The sequence below is a fragment of the Mustelus asterias genome, chromosome 4 (assembly GCF_964213995.1).
Source record: "Mustelus asterias chromosome 4, sMusAst1.hap1.1, whole genome shotgun sequence".
Classification (NCBI taxonomy): Eukaryota; Metazoa; Chordata; class Chondrichthyes; order Carcharhiniformes; family Triakidae; genus Mustelus; species Mustelus asterias.
In genome coordinates, this window is record NC_135804.1 from 49,556,539 (window position 1) to 49,580,377 (window position 23,839).

Below are 23,839 nucleotides of genomic sequence, written 5' to 3' on the forward strand. Positions count from 1 at the left end.
TGTCCAGGGGCTCACTGTGGATCTCGACGCTTTGTTTCCTGATGTTTAGTCTGAGGCCCATTCTCTCATATGCTTCAGTGAATGCGTTGATGATGGTTGGAAGCTTGGCCTCTGTGTGCACACGCACGGGCGTCGTCTGCGTACTGCAGCTCAATGAAAGAAGTTGGGGTGGCCTGGGATTCTGGCTTGGAGGTGTCAGAGGTTGAACAGTTTCCTGCTTGTCCGGTAGGTTAGCTGCACTCCAGCAGGGAGCTTCAAGGTGATGGGGTGGAGTGTTGCTGCGAGGAAGATGGAGAAGTGTTGGTACGATAATGCAGCCCTGATTTTGCACACTTTTTGGGTTTGTGGTGGTTCTGTTGGTGAGGATCATGGCTTACATGTCATTGTGGAGCAGGCGGAGAATGATGAATTTCTGCAGCAGCTGAATTTGAGGAGGATGTTCCACAATCCCCCACAGTTGACAGAGTCGAAGGCCTTTGTGAGATCGAAGAAGGCCATGTACAGAGGTTGATGGTGCTCCTTGCACTTTTGGATTTGCTGCACGCTAAAGATCATGTCCATTGTGCCTCTTGATGGGCGGAAGCCACCTTGAGACCCCAGGAGGAGCTCTTCCACCACTGGGAGAAAGCGGTTGAGGAGGATTCTCGTAATGACCTTTCCCTTGGCGAAGAGTAGGAAAGTCCCTCTAATTTCTGCAGACCTGTTTTCTTTCTTGAAGATGCTCACAATTAAGGCATCTCTGAGATCTTGTGGCATGCTCTCTTCCTTCCAGACAAGGGTGATGAGGTGGTGGATTCTTGTCAAGACCGCCTGTCCATTGCATTTTAATATTTCAACGGGGATTTCATCTGCACCAGAGACCTTGTTTTTCAGGTGATGGATGGCTTTTTCGACCTCCTGTCGAGTGATATTTCTCTGAACTACTTCTAATGCAGTTATGTCCTTTCTTAAGCAAAGAGACCAAAACTGTAGAGAGTGCTCCAAATGTGGCCTATCCAATGCTCGGTATCATCTTAGCTGTGATCTTACCGAATGGCAGAGCAGGCTTGAGGGGCTGAATGGCCTATTCCAGCTTTTCATTTTTGTGCCTTATTTGGAGGGGCACCATTACCGCAGACTCAGTTTTTTTTTTACCAGTACTTCATCTTGAACCTTTCTTCCGTACCCCTTCCACTTTCATCTTTAACAGTAAATGCTTACGGTTTCCTTCACCTTTTAAGGTAAAGACCATTTATTCAACAGCTGCTCTGAACCAAACCAGCTCCCAGTTTTGTTCCACTCAAGTCCTGCATGCATATGTATTCTTCAATGTACCACCTCAGCTTGACCTCAGTCTCTAAGTACTTTTCTTCCCCAAGGTGCTTAAAATATGTTGTGATCAAATCTGTGCTCATTTTGCTGTCAGTCTCGGTCTCCTTGACCTATCTGCAGCCTTTGAAACAGTTGATCATTCTTCCTCCAACAGTTTAGATTCTCCATGGTTCCACTCTCTGACATGTTGCAAGCTTCTGAAGACCCTCACCTCTACCTTGTCTCCACCACACTTGTCCCATCCACTTGTGTGTGCTATCAGAGTTCTTGTATGACGCTCTTTGGAAGAGCTTAACTTCTGCTAACTTAGAAATACAAATACCTTAGTCTTCAGCCCTCTGTCACGAAGCTCTTCCTTCTGTGCGCACCCAGTTTCTCCCCCTTAGCCATTTTCTCTAGCTGAATCAGAGTATTCAGAGCCTGGGTAGTCTGTTTGACTGAAAATTAAGCTTCCAAATTCATAGCCTTTCCACCACCACGACTGCCTACTTTCACCTCCATCACTTACTTCCACTCTTAACTCAGTCTATTTGCCACTGATACCTTTGTCATCTCCAGATTTGGTCCTTAATTGCTGTCTTGATTGATCTCTCTCTCCCTCCATCAATTTCAGCTCATTGTAAGCTCTGCTGTGTAGGTCCTCTTGTCAACCAAGTCATGCTCACCCATCCCAGCTGCACTTACTGATCTGCATTGTGTTCCAGTCCTTCAGTACCTCACATTTTAAAATTCTTGTCCTTGAGTTTAAAACCCACTTTAGCCTAGCTCTGTAACTTATTCCTGTTAATTGTATGTTTGTTGTTTTTAATTGTAGGCAGGTAACGGGCATTAACACCACTTATGACCCTATGAATAGACAATGACTTAAACTGTGATTGTTGGGATAAGAGATCATAGAAATCATCATAGAAACCCTACAGTACAGAAAGAGGCCATTCGGCCCATTGAGTCTGCACCGACCACAATCCCACTCAGGCCCTACCCCCATATCCCTACATATTTACCCACTAATCCCTCTAACCTACGCATCTCAGGATACTAAGGGCAATTTTTAGCATGGCCAATCAACCTAACCCGCACATCTTTGGACTGTGGGAGGAAACCGGAGCACCCGGAGGAAACCCACGCAGACATGAGGAGAATGTGCAAACTCCACACAGACAGTGACCCAAGCCAGGAATCGAACCCAGGTCCCTGGAGCTGTGAAGCAGCAGTGCTAACCACTGTGCTACCGTGCCGCCCCTCATATATGAGGGGCGTGCCGCTTCTCATATAGATGCTTGTAATCCATAATGGTGTAACTAAATGCTAATAAAAGGCTGTAAACGTAGGTTCCAGGTATATCCTTCACTAGTTGGCTTTCTGGACTATAATACCTTCAACTGAACAACTCCCCTCCGTTGTATTATCCATTCCTCTGACAATGACCCCTTTCCAATGGTCTCTTCTCCCTAGTAAGAAGTCTCACAACACCAGGTTACAGTCCAACAGGTTTGTTTGGTAGCACGAGCTTTCGGAGCACTGCTCCTTCATCAGGTGAGACTCTCACGTGTTGTGCGACTTCTTACTGTGCCTATCCCAGTCCAACGCCAGCATCTCCACATCTTCATCTCCCTATTATTAGGGAACATTCCAGGTACTGCTCTAAATTTCCATAAATTGCACCTTCTCCTTCTGTTGCAATCTGTCAAGACTTTGTTTCTGCCACAGTGAATTCAATGGTTTGGCTTTTTGTATGTTTCAGCCTATTATATTTCACAAGTAGTAAGTGAAATAGCATCTTTTGTATTTTCATTCCTATGATTGCAGCAAAAGTACGGTCTAGATTTGAATCGGTTCATAATAGGAATGCACAAAATCTGTACCATAGAACAAAACCAATCTTTCACAAAAAAAACTATGCTCTTGCCTTTTCAGCCAAGTAAATAAACCTATTAGATCTTGTGATTAAAGAATACATTCTGATTTTTAAGCAAATGAAACAGCCCATTTTTACATGCTATTTGGATTGTCATCAGGATTAAATTCTATAATTTATTTGAATAAATCTGAACGAATGCCTCAGTATGATAGTCTGCTTTTAATTGCTGGAATATTTGCCTTTCCAAAAGTTTCAGTTTGTTGTTGCTTTGTTTTTAAGCTCGAGAGAGGATATGCAGGAGAAACATAAGAACTCCTTTCACAGACATCCATACCAGTTACATCAGCACGATAGCCAGGATGCCAGTGCTGAACAGAGGTAATGCTGAGTTGCATTGCGAATCAGTGCAAATATTACATGGCCTACTAGCCTAGTGAGTAAAATCCATATTTATAATCTATGAATAACTACTGGTTTAAGTATTGGTCCTGCCAGTTAGTTAAAGTTGTCAACATTAATATGTGGCATTGGGGAAGTGGAAGGGGCAGTGAACAAAGGAGTGATGACTATTGCTTGACCAGGAAAGTGAATAGATAAAAGTGTATGGGTGTGGAGTGAAATGTTTGCTCTAATGACTTGATTAAGGAAAGAAATTTCACTAACACTTTGGTACCTAATGGAAATGATGGGTTCCATTTTACTCAAGCTATCTCATTATAGCCTGCCATTAGCAAAAATGGAGTAGCTATTAAAGTAGAGTGGCTGTACCTCTGTTTAAAAAGATTATGATGTTGAGGGAAGGAGGTATTAATAAAATATGATGCATGTCCTTGAAATTTATATTGCTTTTCTTTGTTAATGCAGTGATCATGATGATGAAGTAGCAAGCCTTGCTTCCACGTCATGTAGCTTTGGTTCAAAGTCTGCTTCTCATAGACTTCCGGTTAAAGACTGGAAATCAAAAACATCTCCTCGATCCTCTCCCAAATTGACAAGAAAGAGCAAAGAGGCAGAAGGGTAAGAATTTTTCTATTTACCTAATTATGTCCATGTGCAGCAAGACCTGAACAACATTCGGACTTGGGCTGATAAGTGACGAGTAACATTCATGTCACAAGTGCCAGGCAATGACCATCTCCCCATGACATTCAATGGCATTACTATTGTTGAATTCCCACAATCAACAAGGGGGGGATTTCATTGACCAGAAACCAGTCCTATAAATACTGTGGCTACAAGAGCTGGTCAGAGGTTGGGAATTCTGAGATAAGTAACTCAACTCCTGATTGCCCAAAGCCTGTCCATTACAAGGCACAAGTTAGGAGTGTGATGGAATACTCTCCACTTGTCTGGATGAGTGCAGCTCCAACAACACTTGAAGCTCAACACGTCCAGGATAAAGCAATCCTCTTGATTGGCACCCACCCCATCCACCTCCACCAATGATGCGCAGTGGCAGCAGTGTGCACCACATAGAGGTGCAGTGTAGCAAACTCACCCGGGCTCCTTCAACAGCACCTTGTAAACCATGACCGCTACCTCCTGGAAGGCCATGGGCAGCAGGTGCATGGGAGTACTAGCAACTGCAAGCTCTCCTCCAAGCTACATACTTCCAGACTTGGAATTATATTGCTGTTCCTTCATTGTCGCTGGGTCAAAATCCTGGAACTCGCTCCCTCACAGCACAGTGGGTGTTTGTATACCACATGGGCTGCAGTGATTGAAGAAGGTGGGTCACTACCACCTTCTTGAGGGCAATTAGGAGTGGGGAACGAATGCTGGCCTAGCCAACAATTCCCACACCCCGTGAAAGGATATGGAGGCGATTCTTCAAAAAAAAAATTCTAAGCGTTGAATTCACGTGAAAACTGGAGTAAATCACACTGGTTTTTCAGTGTCAGTCTCAAAATAATCTCCGACACTCTGTGCACTGCAGGGTACTTAAGCGTGAATCACACTGAAATTCAGGGGGTGAGGCCTATTCCCGCTGGAGAGGCCGGCAACATAGCGCTGAACCCCACCGCCAAAAAAGCAGACATTGCCCCCAACAGGTCCTGTCCCATTGGGGCATTGCCAAAGGGCAGGGCCTATGCCTGATGGGCAGTGTCAAGGTGCCCCCTGGGCATTGGCACTTTGCCCCTTGGGCAGTGCTAGGGGACCCAGGCTGGCATTGTCAAGGTGCCAATGCCTAGGGGCAAATCCCTCCACGCCCGACTCTTGGTGGGGTGAGGGGGGGTAGCACGCATCAATTGCCCCCCCCCCCCCCCCCTTCACTCCAGCGGGGTTGGGCCAACAGCTCCCCGAAAGTAAGGAGCTACTGTAAACCCTGCCGGAGTGAAATACTCCTGGAGGGGAGGGGGGTGTGCCCTGATTATCTGATTATTTTACAATTTGGATTCTGAAACCATATTATTGAAGAAGATTTAGGGGTGCTTCAAACACTACTCCTTGGAAAATCAATTGCAATTTAAATTCTGATGGGAGAAAGATTGTGTGGAGCATAAACACTGAGGTATATGAATGGCCTGTCTGTAGGCTGTGAAATTCTGTGTATTTCTGTAATGTTTTTCAGTTATTCTGCAGTATGAAAGTAACGTGACTTTAAATGTTATCGAGTCTGAGAATGATTAAATATCTCTACAAGTTCAAATGTGAATGGACTGTCCAGCAAAAAGTAACCATTCTGTCATTGTGTTAAAATGTCAAGAAGACCAGAAGTGTTACTTAGATGAAAATATACTTTTTGAACAGTTTACAAAATGGATTGGAACGTATTGGCAAGATTTTCTCTTTTACATTAAAGCCAAGGGTCGATGATTTGGATTTAGTCCGATATTTTAAGAATGTAGTAAGGTTTCTGGTTTTCATAACTTATTCTTTTACTCTCTTTCTCTATTAAGGAATATGTATTTTTGTTATACGAATGAACCAATAGATTTCAAAAACTGCTCTATAATCTACTTGGCCAAAATGTGAAATGCATTCACATCTAAAGAAAATATACCCAATGACTTGCTCCAATACTGAAAACCCAGAAGTAACAATGTACAGTTTATCAAGGAACGTTAAGTAGGCTTTCAAATAGACCACAGGAGATTCCAGCCATTGTGAGACAGATACATGTTGACAATGCACAAGGAAATGGGCACTACAACAATGTATATATAATTTCAACTGAAAAATTAAGGCACATTTTTATCACTTAAGACATCATCAGCATGTCTGTCAGTGACTGGAATCTCTAGTGGTTTATCTGCAAACCTACTATGCTTATTTGATTTGCAGTTTGTAAGAGAGTATTATAGATTTTGGGTATTGGAGATGAGGGAGTAAGTCATTGGGTATGATGTGTTACACGTGACTTTATTTTTGGCCAACCAGATTGTTGGGTAGTTGGTAATCCATTGGTTATACTCTCTGTACGGTACTCAATTCAAATTATCTGATCAAGTATATTAAACACTAACTTTCTAATTTGCTATTCTTTTTCTATAATTCAACTAATGGAAAAAAAACTTTGAATTTAAAATTTAAATTTGAAAATTAAAACACAAAATGCTGGAAAACTCAATGGGCCTGGCGTCATCCATGGAGAGAGAAACGGAGCTAATGTTTTGAGTCTGTCTGACTCAAGTTATGAAGAAGAGTCGTATGGGCTTGTAACATTAATTCTGTTTCTCTCTCTATAGATGCTGCCAGACCTGCTGTGTTTTGCCAGAAATTTATGTTTTTCTTACAAATTTCCAACATCAGTAGTATTTTGCTTTTATTACACTGGAAAATACATCATCATAAATGAAGTGTTGGATCTTTGGTTCCTGCCGCAAACTTCATTCCCTAACCACCGACTTCATCTCCCTGGCTCCTGTCTAACCAGACTATTCACAATTCCACAGTCCTATTTGCCCTGGAGTTGAGCTTCTGACCCCATTGCCTACTTTGACCTCCTCATAATAACCTATCTGTCTCTGCATCAATTTGCCTACAACTGAATCTCATCTATGGGCGTGTTACCTCCAGACTCAACTCTTCCAATGTTGTGGTGGGTAGCCTCCCAACCTCATCCAAATCACTCCTTATATCCTAACTCACCCATTATCTCGGTACTTCCTGTGGCTCCTAATCTGACATCGTAGTTAGCACTGCTGCCTCACGGCGCCAGGGACCCGGGTTCAATTCTGGCCTCGGGTCACAGTCTGTGTGGAGTTTGCACATTCTCCACGTGTCTGCATGGGTTTCCTCCGGGTGCTCCGGTTTCTTCCCACGGTCCAAAAATGCGGGTTAGGTTGATTGACCATGTTAGCGGGGATTAGCACGGTAAATATGTGGAGTGATGGGAATAGGGCCTGGGTGGGATTGTGGTCAGCGCAGACTTGATGGATCAAATGGCCTTTTTCTGTACTGTAGCGATTCTATGAAAATGTTCACCCTCGTAGTTAATTTCCTCCATTCCCTTGCTCCTCCCTATCTCTAACCTTCTCCAAATCTACAAGCCACTGAAATCGCTTTGCGCCTCCAATTCTGACCTCTTGTATATGCCTGATTTCTTTGACTTCACCAAAAAGTGCCTGTACCTGGGTCTGAACTTTGATATTCCCCCTCTGTGCCCCCCTCACCTTGTTTAAATTTGCTCCCTAAAACCTACCTCTTTAACCAGGCTTTTGATCACCTGCCTTTCTATGGCTTGGTATCTAGATTTGCCTGATAATATTTCTGTAACGCACTTTGGTACATTAAAGGCATTAGATAAATACAAGTTGTTCAGGTTTTAGTGTGAAATGAAGTATGGTAACTTATTTGTGTGCAAAGATACCTCCACTGCTCTCGTCCTTTGGTCTCTGCACCAAGCATCCTTTTATCCTCTGTGATTTCCAGCTCTATCCCATACTATTGTGCTCTTTTGCCTCTGACTTCACTCCCCTCTGATCCTCCCTAAATCTCTCCCTCCTTTTGAATCCCCAACTCATGTTCATAACTATCACCTTGACCATGCCATCCCACATGATCTCTTTTGGTAAACCTTTTCCACTAAAATCTCCCTTTAGATCCCAATCTCTCTGTGCCTGTCTCTGGGGGGAAAAAAACTATTCCACAATTTACTTACAGCTGCATTTTCAAAATCCCCAGCCACTTGCCTTTGGCCCCCTGTTGCCACAACATTTCTGCAGCTGTTGATTTACTCAAACCTCACCTCCACTTCTTAAATGCTAGTCCCCAATAACACCATTATTCTCTCCTAATCTAGCTGTTCACTTCTCACTCCCCTTTAAATCCAAGGGATATGGATTTGAAAAGACAAGTCAGACAACTGGCTGAACCATTCAGAGCCAGACATGTCTGGACCACACAAAGCAGTATCATCCTGCAATACAAAGATACACCTTTTCTCTATGGCAAGCCATCTTAAAATCTGCAGGAAGCTCACAAACTTGTTTTGTCGCTAAGATCGAGACTGTTTGATTGGCTATCTCTGTTGCTTTAATCCTCTGTGCCAAACTTCCTCCATACTTTCCACCCCCACTCTAGCCCTGAAATCTTTCTTCTGTTTCTCTCCTATGTTCCCTGATGTCCTCCCTGAGACCTACCTCTTTCACCCTCAACCCCATTTCCACTAAATTGCTGACAATCCATCTATCCCTTATGGTTTCCAAGTTATCTTTTTTTTTATTCATTCGTGGGACATGGGCGTTGCTGGCTGGCCAGCATTTATTTATCTATTATTGTTAATGATCCTTTCTATTCAGGTGCTGCCCCTCTCTCCTTTAAATTTGCCTTTATTACCCTTTTCCTCAAAAATACAACTTTTGACCCCAGCATTTGACATCCTTTCTGTCCTGGGCTCAGACCTTGGCGTAGTCCAGGAGATACCAATGCTTGTCGCAGTGAGCTTATTTCAGTGCACTTGGTGAGGAGGAGGAGACTGTTGTCATTTGAATTCCCCACTCCTCCTCTCCCAATGGTTCCTTTCCAGATACTAGTTACATCTAACTCTGGCAATGAAGTCTCCCAATGGAATTAGTTTGCCTTGATTTGGGATGGCTGCCAATACAGAATCCAGATCTACATAAAGAGTTCTTTGGTTTTGTCAGTAGAATAGAGTGGGATGGTATCCAATCTCAACACATGATCCCAAGGAGTTCAGAGAGAACGCTTTATGGACTCACTGAAAGTCTCATTGAAAAGAGGACAAATTGACATTGGCACAAGGGAGGAACTTGCTGTGAATTGTGCCATGTGGTGGTGCCTCACCCAAGAAGATCTTGTCAGCTCAGTCAGACACTGACTACATAAATTCTGCTGTGGAAAAGTGATGAAAGCAGAAGGAGGGAGAACAGAATTCATGATTCAAGAACTCCCTTCCTCAGGACAGCTCTTGATATCTCCAAAGACTTGTAGCTCCAGGATTGGCCTGCTGAATCACATGAGGGCACACAAATCATGCCTGATAAGAGTCATCCTTGTTACGAGGGACTGACAATGATAATTTGGCTTCTTTTCCCACTCCTGCACCTTAGTCTCTGGTGTCCCCCAAGGATCTATCTTTGTCCCCCTTGTATTTCTCATCTACATGCTACCCCTTGATGACATCTGAAAGTACAACGTTAGTTTTCATATGTGCACTAAGCAGCTTTATTCACCACTATCTTTCTGAGCTCTTCCATTGTCAAATTATCAGACTGGGTGAGCAAAGATTTTCTCTATAAATTGGGAAGACTGGAGTCATTGTCTGCGGGCCCTGCTCCAAACTCCATGCCTTAGTTACCACTCTGTTCCTCTCTCTGGCAACAGTGAGGCTAACTCATAATGTTCTCAACTTTGGTGTCATTTTTGACTCTGAGTTGAACTCCTGACCACATATCTGCAACACCACGAAGACTACCCATTTCCACCTCCATAACTTCACCAATCATTACCCCTACTTTAGCTCATCTGCTGAACCTCTCACTTATTCTTTGTTACCTCTAGACCTGACTATTCCCAACACATTCCCTTTCTGGCCTCCCACATTCTACCCTCCATAAACTTGAGGTCATCAAAAATTCTGCTGCTCTTACCTGGCGCACACCAAATCCTAGTTATTTATCAATCCTGTGTTCGCAGACGTACATTGGCTCACTGTTAAGCAATGCCTTGATAAAATTCTCATCCATGTTTTGAAATCCTCCATGACCTTGCTGCTTCCTATCTTTGTAATCTTATCTAACCCCACAACCCTCCCAGAAATCTACACTGATGTAATTATAGCCCTTTAAATATCCCCAGTTCTGATTGCTCCACTATTGGTGGTCGTGCTTTTAATTGCATAGGCCCTCAGCTCTGAAATTACTTTTTTAAACTTCTCCAGCTCTCTTTCTTCCATTATGTTGTTCTTTAAAACCTCTTTAACTAAGTTTTTGGCCATCTGCCCTAATTTCACACAATATGACTTAGTATCTAATTTTCACTTGTGCCGCTGCTTTGATGTATTGGGCTGTTTTATTGCATTAAATGAGCTATGAATATAGTTGTTCTACTAAGTCTCCTATTGGCAAACTAAATACCTCAGCTGGGGTACAGGTAAGGTACTAGTTGGCCTTGATGCTTCTCTTTCCTGATTACTATCCACTGAATCCTGTTGTAAAATATATGCATGTGGATGTTGGTAGAGAATATGGTCAGGCTGACTGCTTGTCATTAACTGTTGAGGATTGCACATGAATTTTCATGGTCCAACCTAAATTAGCTGCCATTTTATGTTGGCAGGTTTTGCCGCAACTAAGGAGTTCATGTCCAAAATGACACTCAACATTTTGGTTCATTGTACTGGAGGTTTTGTAGGAAACATGATTTTAAAATATAAAAACTACCTAATTTATTGAAACTGCATTTTTGTTAAAAAGTGTGTTTCCCTTGGTGAAGGTTAGCTGAGTCATGCACCAGATTGTTCCTTTGTATAGTGAGCTAACCTCAGCTGGGGTACAGGTAAGGTACTAGTTGGCCTTGATGCTTCTCTTTCCTGATTACTATCCACTGAATCCTGTTGTAAAATATATGCATGTGGATGTTGGTAGAGAATATGGTCAGGCTGACTGCTTGTCATTAACTGTTGAGGATTGCACATGAATTTTCATGGTCCAACCTAAATTAGCTGCCATTTTATGTTGGCAGGTTTTGCCGCAACTAAGGATTTACACTAATGAGTTCTGTTTTTCCAAGGAAGTTTTAATGTCAAGTAATTTTCTTTTTTTTCTTTCAGGGACACCACACAATCCCCTCGGTCAGAGCAGCAGGTTGGTACATGCAAAATGTTTCCGCAATGTACAGTCTTCACGTACCAGTTGTGTTTTTTTTGCACTTAAAAATGAATTATCCAATAACTTGAATTAAGCAATGCAAGTGATAATTTAGTGCTGAAAAATTGAATTCAGTAATTTGTGTTAAGCAACTTTGAATTAAGAAGAGTAATCTGCATTTGGTAAAACTCGGAATTAAATCTATTTGTCAAGCATCATGGGGAGAAGCCTGAAGATGCAGAAGTTCTTGTGACTTAATTCATATTTACATAGTTTGGTCACTAATTAGAATGGAGAGCTGCCACCTGACACCTCAACAATCTGTAGTAAAAATCGGAAATGCTAATAAACCTTGCTAGAATTTACATTTATCTTTTAGTTTCTTCATTCATGCAGAGTTGTTTTAGAAATTTTATTATGTGGTTCCAGTTTGAGTGGACTTCTGTAGTTAACTCAATGAGGTAAATTGAAGTTTAAAGATCTTTGGAAGAGATGCCTGTGGATGTGATCATTGATACTGCTGCTGTCTATTCTGCATAGTTTTCACCCCATTTATAAATTAAACTGTTAGAATCGCCTTCCTATATTAAGGACTTAGTTACAGGGGGACTCCTAAGTGTGCAACCTGCACCAGAGGGAAGAATCAAAGCGCTTTATGATAGGATTTAATGAAGCAGAAATAGATGGTTACATTCGTTGAGTTTGTGCTCGATGGGTAGGCCTTTTACTTCCTATTTTACATATTGGCCAGTGAGGTTGCATGTAGTCAGAGGTCGACTGCCTATTAATCAAGATGTCACCATTCTGTTGCTCTTTTATTGATGAATTTGACAAAATTATAAAAATTTGTGGAGAGGGGTGAAGTGTCCAAGCCTTTTGGTGAAAAATAGACCAAAATTTTGTCACCATGGAACAATATGAAATACCTTCATGAATATGAAGTACCTTACTTCATTCCATTTTCACAATGTCTATTTCTTGTTAATTGTAAGTTATTCTTGATCTGTTTGTTTTGTGCAATGTCTAATCCATGAGGAGCAGGCACCTGACAAAGTTTTCCTTTGCTTACACAAGGGTTTTGGGACTATCTGGAATGCCCATCCTGTTTTCCTGGTTGAGACCAGCTGATTAATTTACTGGTCTGCGGGGCTACTCCAGAGTCACTGAGAAGCTTAATCTTTGTCCTTTGCATACTATCACCAAACTCTGGCCAAACTATCTTCACCCTTCATACAAGATAATTACACTTGTATTAGAAGAGCACCGAGGGACCTCCTTTGATATTGTGTAATTTAGTCGCTGTGTCCAAGTTAATCTTTATTTGGAAAAAAAATAAACCTCCACTTAATATTTATTTTGTTTTGTCAACAGCAATTCAACACCGATCAGGAAGAGTTGCTGTCTCTTCTACGAAGCCAACAGAGGGAGCTCTGTGAATTGAGACAGAGCCAGTTAGAGCTTATGCAGAGGCTCACTGATCATATGGATGCAGTGCAGGGCTCCATTATGGGTCATGTGGAAAGGATTATGGTCACACAGCAAGAACAAGAACGTATCCTTTTGTCCTGCACAGTGGTAAAGGACATTGGTGTTTAGCTTTATGGAGCAAGTCATATTTATTCTGTTAGAAACAATGAATTTTAAAAAGTAAGCACATTTGATAATATCCCAGGTATAACACAATGAATATTGAATAATGAATGAATCCAAGGAATGTGCGGGTTAAGTTGATTGACCATGCTAAATTGACCCTAGTGTCAGGGGATTAGCAGGATAAATATGTGGGGTTATGGGAATACGGCCTGGGTGGGATTGTGGTTGGTGCAGACTTGATGGGCCGAATGGCCGCCTCCTGCACTGCAGGGATTCTATGATTCTATATCATAACACTGCAAAAAATTAACCATCTTCTCCGATTCAATGATTCTATCCACTGAAATTAGCATATTGGCTATAGTAATAGATTAGATCCTCACAACAAGATTTATTAGATTATAAACTCTCAAGAACTGGTTTAAAGGTTAACACGTCATACAGTTTGCAGTTCCAATAACTATATAAACTGTTAAAGGATAGCTGTCAAGATTATAATCTCCAAACTCCCTTGATTGGGTTACATCAGTCATGCTTCAGAGAAACATTCTCCAGTAGTAGCTTTATAAGCTCAATCTTTTGCCAGGAACACTCAGATCCAGATCTCATTAAAGCCCTGATTTAAACAAAGACAAAAGAGCTGAATCCAGAGGTTAGTGGAGAGTGCTTACTTTTGACATTGAGGAGGGTTTAACTGCAGCTCCAGGCACCCCTAGTGAAATCAGAGGGAAAACTTTTCACTGACTAGAGCCCTATCCAGCACTAGAGAGAGTGGTTGTGATTGTTTCGGGTCAATCATCTTAGCTCCAGGACTTTGCTGCGCTGGTTCCTTAGGACAGTGTTTTATGCCTACCCACCTTTATCTGCTTCTTCAATGACCTTCCAGCCATTAAAAGGACAAAAGTGGAATGTTTGCTGAAGGTTGGACAACATTTTGTTCCATTCACAATTCCCTTACCTGGTCTGGCCTACATGTGACTCCAGGCTCACAGTAATGTGGTTGATTCTTAACTGCTCTCTGAAATGTTTGAGCAAGTCACTCCGTTGTATCAAACTGTTAGCAAGTCTATAAGGAATGAAGCCGGACCTACACCACATGGACTACAGAATTCAAGAAGGCAGCTTACTACCACCATGTCGAGGGCAATAAATGCTCTCTTAGCTAGCAATGCAAACATCCCATGAATTTTTTTTTTAAAAGCCCTATTGAAATAAGTGTTAGCAACAAATGGTGAATGAAGTGTAGTATGCACCAGTAGGGAGCAGAGGAAGAATGCGGAGACACAAAATTAAATGGTGTGATTTTAAAAGGGCTGCAGGAGCAGTGAGTCCTGGGATGTGTGTACACAAATCTTTGAAGCAGGTTGGGCAGATTGAGATGGTTGTTTATGAACAGAGGAATTGAATACAAAAGCAAATATGTTCAATTCTGGTCATAACATTTTAGGAAGGATGTCAAGCTCTTGGTGCAGAAGAGATTTACTTGAATGGTACCAGGGATGAAGGAGTGCTGTTAAGAGGAGAGGCAGGAGAAGCTGGGGTTGGTATCAGTGCAGAGATAATTAAGAGGAGAGTTGATTGAGGTGTTCAAAATCATGGAGTTTTTATAGAAAAAATAAAGAACTGTTTTCAATGGCAGGGGATCAGTAACCAAATAACATAGATTTATGGTGATTACCAAAGGAACTAGAGGTGACTCTTTTGTTAATCTGTTCACACATTTAAGTTTACTTGTCAATTTCTTTGCTGATTTATGTAAAATAAAGTGTGATGGCCCCGAATGGAAATCAGAGTGGAATTGCACAGCTCCTCGGGAGACTCCTATCAAAAACTTTTTCTGATATTCCAATGGGGCATACCCTGATCATAATGTGGATTGTTTTAATATCTGTTTTTCAACAGCACAGCTGGGTGCAACTTTTGATTCCTTCTCTCAACATTAGCCTCTTCATGAACCATATGACCAGAGCAATGTTTGCTGGTTTTGATCTTCTGAGTTAATTATTTCTCACATGTTTTGAAATCTGTATTTTTTAGTTCCCTTTTTCCAAGTACTTTACCTTCATTAGCCTTCCTCCTTTTCTCAGTTTTCAGCTTTTAAAACCTAACCTGTCACTGAGATGTAGGTTTTGGCTTGAATACTTTTTCTTGATACCTGCTCTTCTGAAGCTTTGTTGGGGTCCTTTTCTATGGGTGTTAGTCCTTCATGTACAACACATTTGTTTTCCTTTTTTCCTTCATTTCATTTTAAATCAAACTTGCTGAATGTAAGTCACTCACTTCCTTGGTTTAGCTCAATTGGCTGAACAGCTGATTTGCGATGCAGAACAACACCAACAGCGTGGGTTCAATTTCTGTATCAGCTGAGGTTATTTGTGAAGGCCTGCCTTCTCAACCTTGCTCCTTGCCTGAGGTTATGGTGATCCTCAGGTTAAATCACCACATCTGAGGGAGAGAGCAACCTAAGGTCATCCGGAACCATGGCAACTTTACCTACCTTTACCTTTCTAAAAAGGCACTGGAAGAAGAGTCTTTGAAGATTTTTAAGGCAGAGCTAGATAGATTTTCCTATTTTCTATGTTTCTATATTGTATGTTTTCAAGAAGCAGTTAGATATAGCACTTGAGGTGAAGGAGGTTGAAGGGATGACAAGTTAGCATAGTGGTTAGCACTGTAGCCTCTCAGCACCAGGGACCCGGGTTCAATTCCGGCCTTGGGTGACTGTGTGGAGTCTGCGTGATTTTCTTCCTCCTGCGTGGGAGGAAACCGGGTGCTCCGCTTTCCTCCCACAGTCCAAAGATGTGTAGGTTAGGTGGATTGGCCATACTAAATTGCCCCTTAGTGGGATAAAAAGGGTAAATACGTGGGGTTACGGGGATAGGGCCTGGGTGGGATTGTGGTCGGTGCAGACTCGATGGGCCGAATGGCCACCACCTGCACTGTAGGGATCTATGATGTGGAGGAAAGTGGGATCAGGCTATTGAGTTGGATGATTAGCCATGATAATGAATGGCAGAGCAGGGCCGAATAGCCTCCTTCTGCTCCTATTTTCTCTGTTTCGATGTTATCTGTCTGGCTGTTGAACTCATGCTTTGATACTAAAATGATCCATCACTGATTCTCTTCAATAATCTATGTAAATGGTTTGCCTTAACCTTAATTTTCTAGAGAGACGAACAGATAGGATCTTGGCAGAGCGACATGAAAGAAGTGGGCAGCTTCAGGAGCAGCTGTCTCAGCAGCTGTCCCAGAATTTGGCAAATTCTATTAGTACTCGGATAGAGAAGACTGTTCGGGATGAGATGAAGAAAACTTTACCACAATGTGAGTAAAGACTGAGAACAACTTTGCTGAATATTAAAGCATATAAAGTTCACCAGCAAAGAATTTTGATGTAATTTCAATGCATTCCAACTACGCAATTTATTGGTGTGATGGGTTAAGTGTCCAGCAAAAAAAAAACTCCAGTTCAAAAAATTCTTGAGTTGTTCTCCTAGTTTAAACCAGGAATAATTGTGCTGAGTCGGCAATTGGTGAAATATGTTAGTGGGAATCTGTTTCTACCAAAACCGAGCACACACCTATTCAGAGTACTTGTAAATATGGAGAAAGTATAATTGCGTAACCTTCTGGTTAGTTATTCATAAACAAAACACAACAGTCAAGACCAAACTGGCATGAAAATGGAGTTTCTTTATTACTTCCATTTATTTGCCTCAGATAAATGACTTTGTAAGCAGTTCTTCTATTGATTGTTGAGTAAATCTCCATCTTGCTGAAATACACTCAGAGTTCCCATTGGTTGATATAGTGCACCGTATAACCATTTCTGCAGTTGATAGGGAAATTATTGGTAGTTCTAAACACTTCATCTGATGCCTATTTAGAATTTGGTTGACTGTGTGGAGTTTGCATGTTTCCTCTGGGTGCTTCGGTTTCCGCTGATAGGTTGATTGGCCATGCTAAGTTGTCCCTTACTGTCCCAAGATGTATTGATTAGGGGAATTAGCAGGGTAAGTATGTGGGGTTACAAGGATAGGGTCTAGGTAAAACTCGATGAGCCAAATGGCCTCCTTTTGCACTGAAGGAATTCCATGATTCTATAGTAAAGCCATCATGGTGCTCACTGTAGATGTAACCTACATATAGAAACTAGAAGCAGGAGTGGGCCATTCGGTTCTTTGAGCCTGCTTCGCCGTTCATTTTGATCATGGCTGACCCTCGAATTCAATAGCCTGGTCCCCCCCACTTCGCCCCCATATTCCTTGATCCTTTTAGCCCCAAGAGCTACATCTAACTTCTTGAAATCAGACAACGGTTTAGCCTCAACTACTTTCTTTGGTAGTGAATTCCACACGTTCACCACCCTCTGGGTGAAGAAATTTCTCCTCACCTCAGTTCTGAAAGGTTTACCCCTCATCCTCAAACTATGACCCTAGTTCTGGACTCCCACACCATTGGGAACATTTTTTCTGAATCCACTCTGTCTAACCCTATTAGATTTTTATAAGTTTCTATGAGATCCTCTTTCACTCTTCTAAACTCCAGTGAATATAATCCTAACTAACCCTCCTCCTATGACAGACCTGCCATCCCAGGAATCAGCCTGGTAAACCTTCACTGTACTCTCTCTATAACAAGGACATCTTTCCTCATAAGAATGCCAAAATTGCACACAATATTCCAGATGCAACCTCACCAATGCCTAGTACAATTGCAGCTAAACATCCCAATCCTTAAATCCTCTCGCTATGAAGGCCAACATATCATTTACCACCTTTACTGCCTGCTGTACCTGCGCGCTTTCAGCGATTTTGTGCACGAGGACTCCAAGGTCTTGTAGTTCATACAAACTATTTTTTCATTTCTGGTATAGAAATGCCTTGATGTAGATGTAGTCTTATTGAGTAATAAAAGTCTGTTGGAACTTCAGTCTTCTCCATTGATTTTATCTGGAGGTAACAATGTCCATATTTTGGCAAGTAACTTAATTTGGCTTTCGGCTGCGTCACTAAATAAGCTGTTCAGCTTGTTACATGCCTCAATCTGAGTCTAAGATTACTGCAAGGAATTGGGATCAACGGTTTAAAGTCTTTAACCATTTCATTTCCTTTGTTTCATTTTCTGGTCATATTGTGCTGTACGCAGAGGGTGTAATGTTAACTCTAATGGGTCAATTCCTGGAATCTGCTCTGTTTGTGTCACTGACAGTGGGCACTATTTTACTGCAAAAATGACTGGTTTGCAGAAATGTGCTGACATCCTTGATCAAATGTTCAACAGGTTGAAACAAATTCAGTCAGAATGTTTGTGTTTACAGGTGAATTTCTAGCGTTATGGCACCAGTGTCAGTTTTTGAAATCTTGAATGAAATTGACATTGGCGGTAGCTTTTTGACACCTTTTGTGGAAAAATGTTTGGCATGCATTATTCATTTCGTAATTTACAGAATTGGGTGGCAACATAGACACTTTCTGAAACTGCTTTTGCTGTGCCCAGTCGTATGAGTAAGCAATTTCAGTAATTAATTTCTTGTGGGCTGCTCTTCTAGTTTAAGCAGGAATTTATCATGCTCAGTCAGCATTAAGACTTTGCCATTTAGTCTTTTAGGGGAGATTTGCAGCATCACTAGCCACAATGATGCAAAAACGCACCAATGGTTTTATGTTCCTGGCTGCAACCCAATGCATGACAAGGGTAGGGGGAAAGAAGGAAGAGGTCTGGATGGGTTGGCAGTGTGATAAAGACATTGCATGAGAGCTCAACCAGGAGAAACTCAGCCAGTGCCACTTGTTTGGCTCTTTGCCTAGGAAGGTTTCTTGGCAACACAGCTATCAACATTTGCCTCCTTGCATCTATGAGAGCTCCCTCTGTATTTTGCAATTTGTAATTGCAAAACATGGTTCTGATTTCAAGGTTGGATAACAACAATAAGCTTTGAATAAATACACATCCTTTGTTTACAAGCCAATTCAAACTTAAGTGGGGGTTTTATCTATTGGAAGGATGGAACCATGGCCATAACACTCATGTCCTGATTAATCAGGAAATAGTGTTGATGGAAATGTATGTTTCTGTCTAGAAGAGGTTTTATAATGCACACTGAGGAATCATTAACACAAGATTCTTCAAACTTTTTTTTAAAGGTATTTCCAAAAGTTTGGAGCCAGTGTCAGGTCAGCTGAATAGCCACATTACAACCAAGCTTGCAGCAATTGAAGGAATATTAAAAGAGAATATAACAAAAATGGTAAAATCAAAGGTAAGATTTTTGAAAATGTAAACTTCAGAACTTCCTCAATTACTACAGCATTTTCGACGTGAATTAAAAAAATAAATTAATTGTTTTTAGTATTCAGTTAGTTTCCATATTTCACCTAATCATGTTTCCTGTGTTAGCCCTGGTTACCCTCTTTGGGATTTCTGCTCCTGTTGCCAGTTGCCTCCTCCATAAAGGCTGTTTAGGTCATCGATTTCTCCATGGCTGTTGTCAATGCCACCCTGAACTGGGGATCTGTTCTCATAATGCAGGCACCGGTTGTATTTATTTTCCCTTCTGGAAACCACTTGCTGTACACCTTCACTATGGCAAGTCCTCCCAACTGGAGCAGCTGGCCTGCCTCAGAGTGGTGAAACCTCTTCAGTGAAAACAGGCAAGTTCAGTGCTCACAGGCATAGGATTTGAATGGTCATCCATCAGATGGTAAAGCCCAATGTCCTGTACATGAACTGCTAGATTTCCCCAGCTAAGTTCATTTGTACGTGATGTTTGAATTTGTATTTACTATTTGCAGCGTTTTTGGTTTTACGTTGCTCTGTTCTAGTTGTAGAGTCATTTCGGATAAATTTATCTCTTTTTCAAAATTTATCTTATAAAACTGAGCAATTGGTTTGAGTTTTGAAACTCCAATCTATGGAGCCTGAATTTTATTGTGGATTGAGAGGCTTCAAAGAAAAGAATAAGATGCTCTATAAATGCAAGTCTCTTTAATGTGATTGTTCTACTATTTATTATCTATACTTTTGGATTTTTTCTAAGCATTTTTTTAAGCATCAATGGCTTAAAGTTCTAAGTATTCTTTTTGAAGGTAATATTTATCATCAATACAAAAAAATGCTACAAGTAATGGGCTAAGAGACTATGATTGCTGTAACATTCAGTTTTGATTCCTTATGGAGTTCATGTTGCAACTAATGCTTTTTCTTTAAAGTTCCATATGTTTTGAACCATTTTCTGATTTGATATACCTTTCTTTTTGGTATTGTGATTGCAGAACACTGTCGAGAGTATTGGAAGAGCTGCAGCAGATGCTTTGCAAGGTCCGATACAATCAAGTTATAGAGAGTCTTTCCAGAGTATAGTTGTACCGGTATTTGAAAAAGCTTGCCAGTCCATGTTCCAGCAAATAAATGACAGCTTCAAACAGGGAACACAAGAATGTAGGTGTTTGTTTTGATTCAATACATTCTGAGTGCACTACAGCTATTCCTATATTTTTTTTTATCTTGTTTTTTTTAATGTGATAATGAAGTTAGGTTTTCTGCATTTCAGTGAATAAATATACTGGGTGAAGTATTTTTGAGCCAGGAGGCGCCCAGGTTCAATCTGTGGTTTTGGCTGGATTAACTGATACTTTAAGAAGTCTCACAACACCAGGTTAAAGTCCAACAGGTTTATTTGGTAGCAAAAGCCACTAGCTTTCAGAGTGCTGCCCCTTCATCAGGTGAGTGGGAGTTTTATTCACAAACAGGGCATTCCAATCATTATTTTGTAAATTGAGTTTGGGTCTTTATATGCCCTGTTTGTGAACAGAACTCCCACTCACCTGACGAAGGAGCAGCGCTCCGAAAGCTTGTGGCTTTTGCTACCAAATAAACCTGTTGGACTTTAACCTGTTGCTGTGATTCTTCTTACTGTGTTTACCCCAGTCCAACGCCGGCATCTCCACATCTTAACTGATACTTGTCAGGGGGAGGTGTGTGGAGCCTGCAGTTAGCTTAACCTCAGAGCTAGGAGCAACAGGGGATAAGGGGCAAGGCCAGTCAGAGTTCCTGATCCTGTCTGCTATTCTATGAACCATATGTTGGTTGTGATGCACTCCCCTATTCTGAACAGCCACTACTCTACGCAAGTCCATTAGCATTGTCCTAATCACTGCCTGGACTTGTCCATGAAAATTGGTAATTGTGTTCAACTATCGTGAGGGAACAAAATCAAGAAAGAATGAAAGAAACATATAAACTTTTTGCACAACCTTAGTGTGAAATGCAAAAGTTGCAAATTTCAGCCTTACTAAATTGATCAATGGTGATTACATTTTCCTAAAAGCCCACAAATGGTTGTGTTTGGTGACTTCTCCATTTTTGACATTTTCTTTTGCCTGGAGTGCATTGGTTGAGGTTTTAGTGCATGCTCTAATAAAGAACTGACATATAGTTTTGTCCTTGCAACTGTTATATTGAGTGCATTATGCAAATCAGTAGTAAACATTATAACGGAGGTTGTGTGTAACAGTACTGAAGTTATATATTCCATGTTCTCAATTTTAACTTGCAGCAGAATTCATATGCATTGGCTCTTCTGTTCAGTGCTTGTATGACTATTATTGAAATGTGTACGTTTCTGATTATTATCCAACTCTGTTACATAATTTTACGTCTTTCATCTTTCCTTATAAATAAATCTTTTGCATTTCACCCACACAGATATCCAGCAACTTGAGATCCACCTACAGTCCAAGAAGACACAAGAGCAAGAAATCCGAGACCCTCTGATTAGTCAGCTGCAGCAAATGATTGACCGCTTCCAGAATGCCACTGATCACCTTGCTGCCACCATCGCAAATGGCATGCGTTCAGAGGTGCAACATCAGCTTCACATCATTGTCAGCAAGTGAGTAGCAAAGCACCATCTGTCATGTAGCATCCAGGATATGGGGGTACATATGATGCTAACCGCCCATGCCCATGCCTTTGGGCTGGGGTGGGGGGTTCAGGCAGCACTGTCCCCCCTCTCAAATGGCACATGTCAATGCACTTGCAAGTTAGTGCTCAGAGGGTGCTCCACTCCGGGACAAAATTATATGGGGTTATTGAAGTGAGAACCAGATTCCGTGTGGCCATTTGTTTTGACAGCCTGGGTGCATTCTGGGGATTGTTCTCCCTTGGCCACGCTCCTAACATCCTGTGCGGACGTCGGTACACGAAAGGACTGCAAAATGTCAGGACGGTGGAGCAGAAGCTGGAGGAAACGGTGGTTGCAGCAAATGAAGGGCTTGGGACATCTGGAATGTTAGATAGAGTTAAGGGGAGGTGCATTGTGCTATCTTCAAAGCAGTCCCTAACTGCTGCTCAGCGAAGAAATCGCCAAACCCCAAGTGTCAGTTGTGAAAGACTGTAGCAGGACATGAACAGTGTAGTTTTGAGCACCTTCAAGAAGATACACTAACTTCACCAACATATTATGAAGGGAGAGAAAGCAGAATTAGGAAGAGAACTTTGAGAAGTATGGCTTCTTTCACTAAAGCTGCTAAGCTCTGAGCCTTCAACTGTCTCAGCCCTCATCATCATGGATCATAGAATCCCCACAGTGCAGAAGGAGGCCATTTGAACCATCAAACCTGATATGACAACAATTCCACCCAGGCCGTGTCCCCGTAACCCCACGTATTTGTCCCATTAATTCCCCTGACACTAAAGGGTAATTTAGCATGGCCAATCAATCTACCCGCACATCTTTGAAGTGTGGGAGGAAACCGGAGCACCCGGGGGAAACCCACGCAAACACAGGGAGAATGTGCAAACTCCACACAGACACCCGAGGCCAGAATTGAACCCAGGTTGATGGCGCTGTGAGGCGGCAGTGCTAGCCACCGTGAAGCCCCTGGAATTCCTTTCTGTCGATCTCTAACTGGCTATCCTACTTTGAAGCCTATCTCTTTGAAGCTTTTGGTCATCTAGCCTAATACTTCCTGATGTGCTTGGTGTATATTTTGTTTAGTTATGCTCTTCTGAAGCACTTTGGGACATTTATCATATTAAAGATGTTAAATGTCCAATAATTTCAGTGGAAATTCAAATTAGGCAGCTTCTATAATGGGTGGCCAATCAGCAGTGCCAGTTCTATGTTCTGGGGGCAAGTCGCAAATCTACAGCCTAAATGGGGATGTTTTACACATTTCAATTCTTACCGAGATAACGGGAGTAATTCCCCCCAAAAATCCTTAAAATGCATTATTGCAAAGAGAATAAGATTTTAATTCTATTCGGGCTTTTTTGGTGTGCTGCACTTGTATGCTGCTATGTCATTCTGCACAATCACTGGGTTCACACTTGTCTTTTTCCTTGGAGTTGTGGAACGGTGTGCTTCTATGTGGGGCTGAAAATTGGACACCTCTGGGGCATGACATGTGACCTGCAAACTGGATCGATAGATAATTTAGAAAGTGGAAGGGTGCAAATTATTCATCTAACAGCAGCTGTGCTCGCTGTTTTTCTCCTTTGTGGAGCAAGTGACGTATTTCTTGATAAAATACCTTTTCATCCAGATACTGTTGAGTAGAAATGTACTGCTTTCAATTGCTTACGATTTGGAAGCTACACCCAAGAAAAGGTGTGGAAATAGAACATAGAACAGTACAGCACAGAACAGGCCCTTCGGCCCACGATGTTGTGCCGAGCTTTATCTGAAACCAAGATCAAGCTATCCCACTCCCTATCATCCTGATGTGCTCCATGTGCCTATCCAATAACCGCTTAAATGTTCCTAAAGTGTCTGACTCCACTATCGCTGCAGGCAGTC

The 23,839-nt window shown here is 41.7% G+C and overlaps 1 protein-coding gene across 2 annotated transcripts in view; it reads left to right on the forward strand.

Moving 5' to 3' along the window:
• The window catches only part of edc4 (enhancer of mRNA decapping 4), an 80,204-nt gene that overhangs the window by 45,702 nt on the left and 10,663 nt on the right, over window positions 1-23,839 (forward strand). For both annotated transcript variants that reach the window (XM_078210980.1, XM_078210982.1), the window contains exons 19-26: window positions 3,452-3,550; window positions 4,037-4,189; window positions 11,409-11,442; window positions 12,817-12,997; window positions 16,207-16,362; window positions 19,185-19,300; window positions 20,313-20,478; window positions 21,745-21,931. In XM_078210980.1, the coding sequence (XP_078067106.1) occupies window positions 3,452-3,550; window positions 4,037-4,189; window positions 11,409-11,442; window positions 12,817-12,997; window positions 16,207-16,362; window positions 19,185-19,300; window positions 20,313-20,478; window positions 21,745-21,931 (1,092 nt within the window). The remainder of the gene's footprint in view (window positions 1-3,451; window positions 3,551-4,036; window positions 4,190-11,408; window positions 11,443-12,816; window positions 12,998-16,206; window positions 16,363-19,184; window positions 19,301-20,312; window positions 20,479-21,744; window positions 21,932-23,839) is intronic.